The sequence below is a fragment of the Apaloderma vittatum genome, unplaced genomic scaffold (genome assembly GCF_000703405.1).
Source record: "Apaloderma vittatum isolate BGI_N311 unplaced genomic scaffold, ASM70340v1 scaffold35909, whole genome shotgun sequence".
NCBI classification, from domain to species: Eukaryota; Metazoa; Chordata; class Aves; order Trogoniformes; family Trogonidae; genus Apaloderma; species Apaloderma vittatum.
This window is the reverse complement of record NW_009737602.1, coordinates 375-585: the sequence shown is the minus strand read 5'-3', so window position 1 is coordinate 585 and position 211 is coordinate 375. Positions and strand designations below refer to the sequence as shown.

Genomic DNA, 211 nt, shown 5'->3' with positions numbered 1-211 from the left:
GACCCACGCACTGCAGCCCCTGGGGGCCATGGGGCCGCCACCGCCTTACCAGTGCGGGGCCACCTTTGTGGACAAGTTCCCCTTGGACGAGGCAGACCCGCGCAACACCAGCATTGCCGCCTTGCGGATGAAGGCCAAGGAGCACATCCAGTCCATCGGCAAACCCTGGCAGACGATCTGATCTCCCTCTGCAGTGCCCGGGAGAAACCCA

General features: G+C 64.9%; 1 protein-coding gene across 1 annotated transcript in view; it reads left to right on the top strand.

The window, feature by feature from the left end:
* The window catches only part of RAX (retina and anterior neural fold homeobox), a gene marked incomplete at its 5' end in the record, with an annotated part of 442 nt that extends 261 nt beyond the window's left edge, over positions 1-181 (top strand). Inside the window, one exon of the mRNA XM_009877386.1 lies at positions 4-181. Coding sequence (XP_009875688.1) covers positions 4-181 — 178 coding nt within the window. The remainder of the gene's footprint in view (positions 1-3) is intronic.
* Between the last annotated feature and the right edge of the window lie 30 nt (positions 182-211).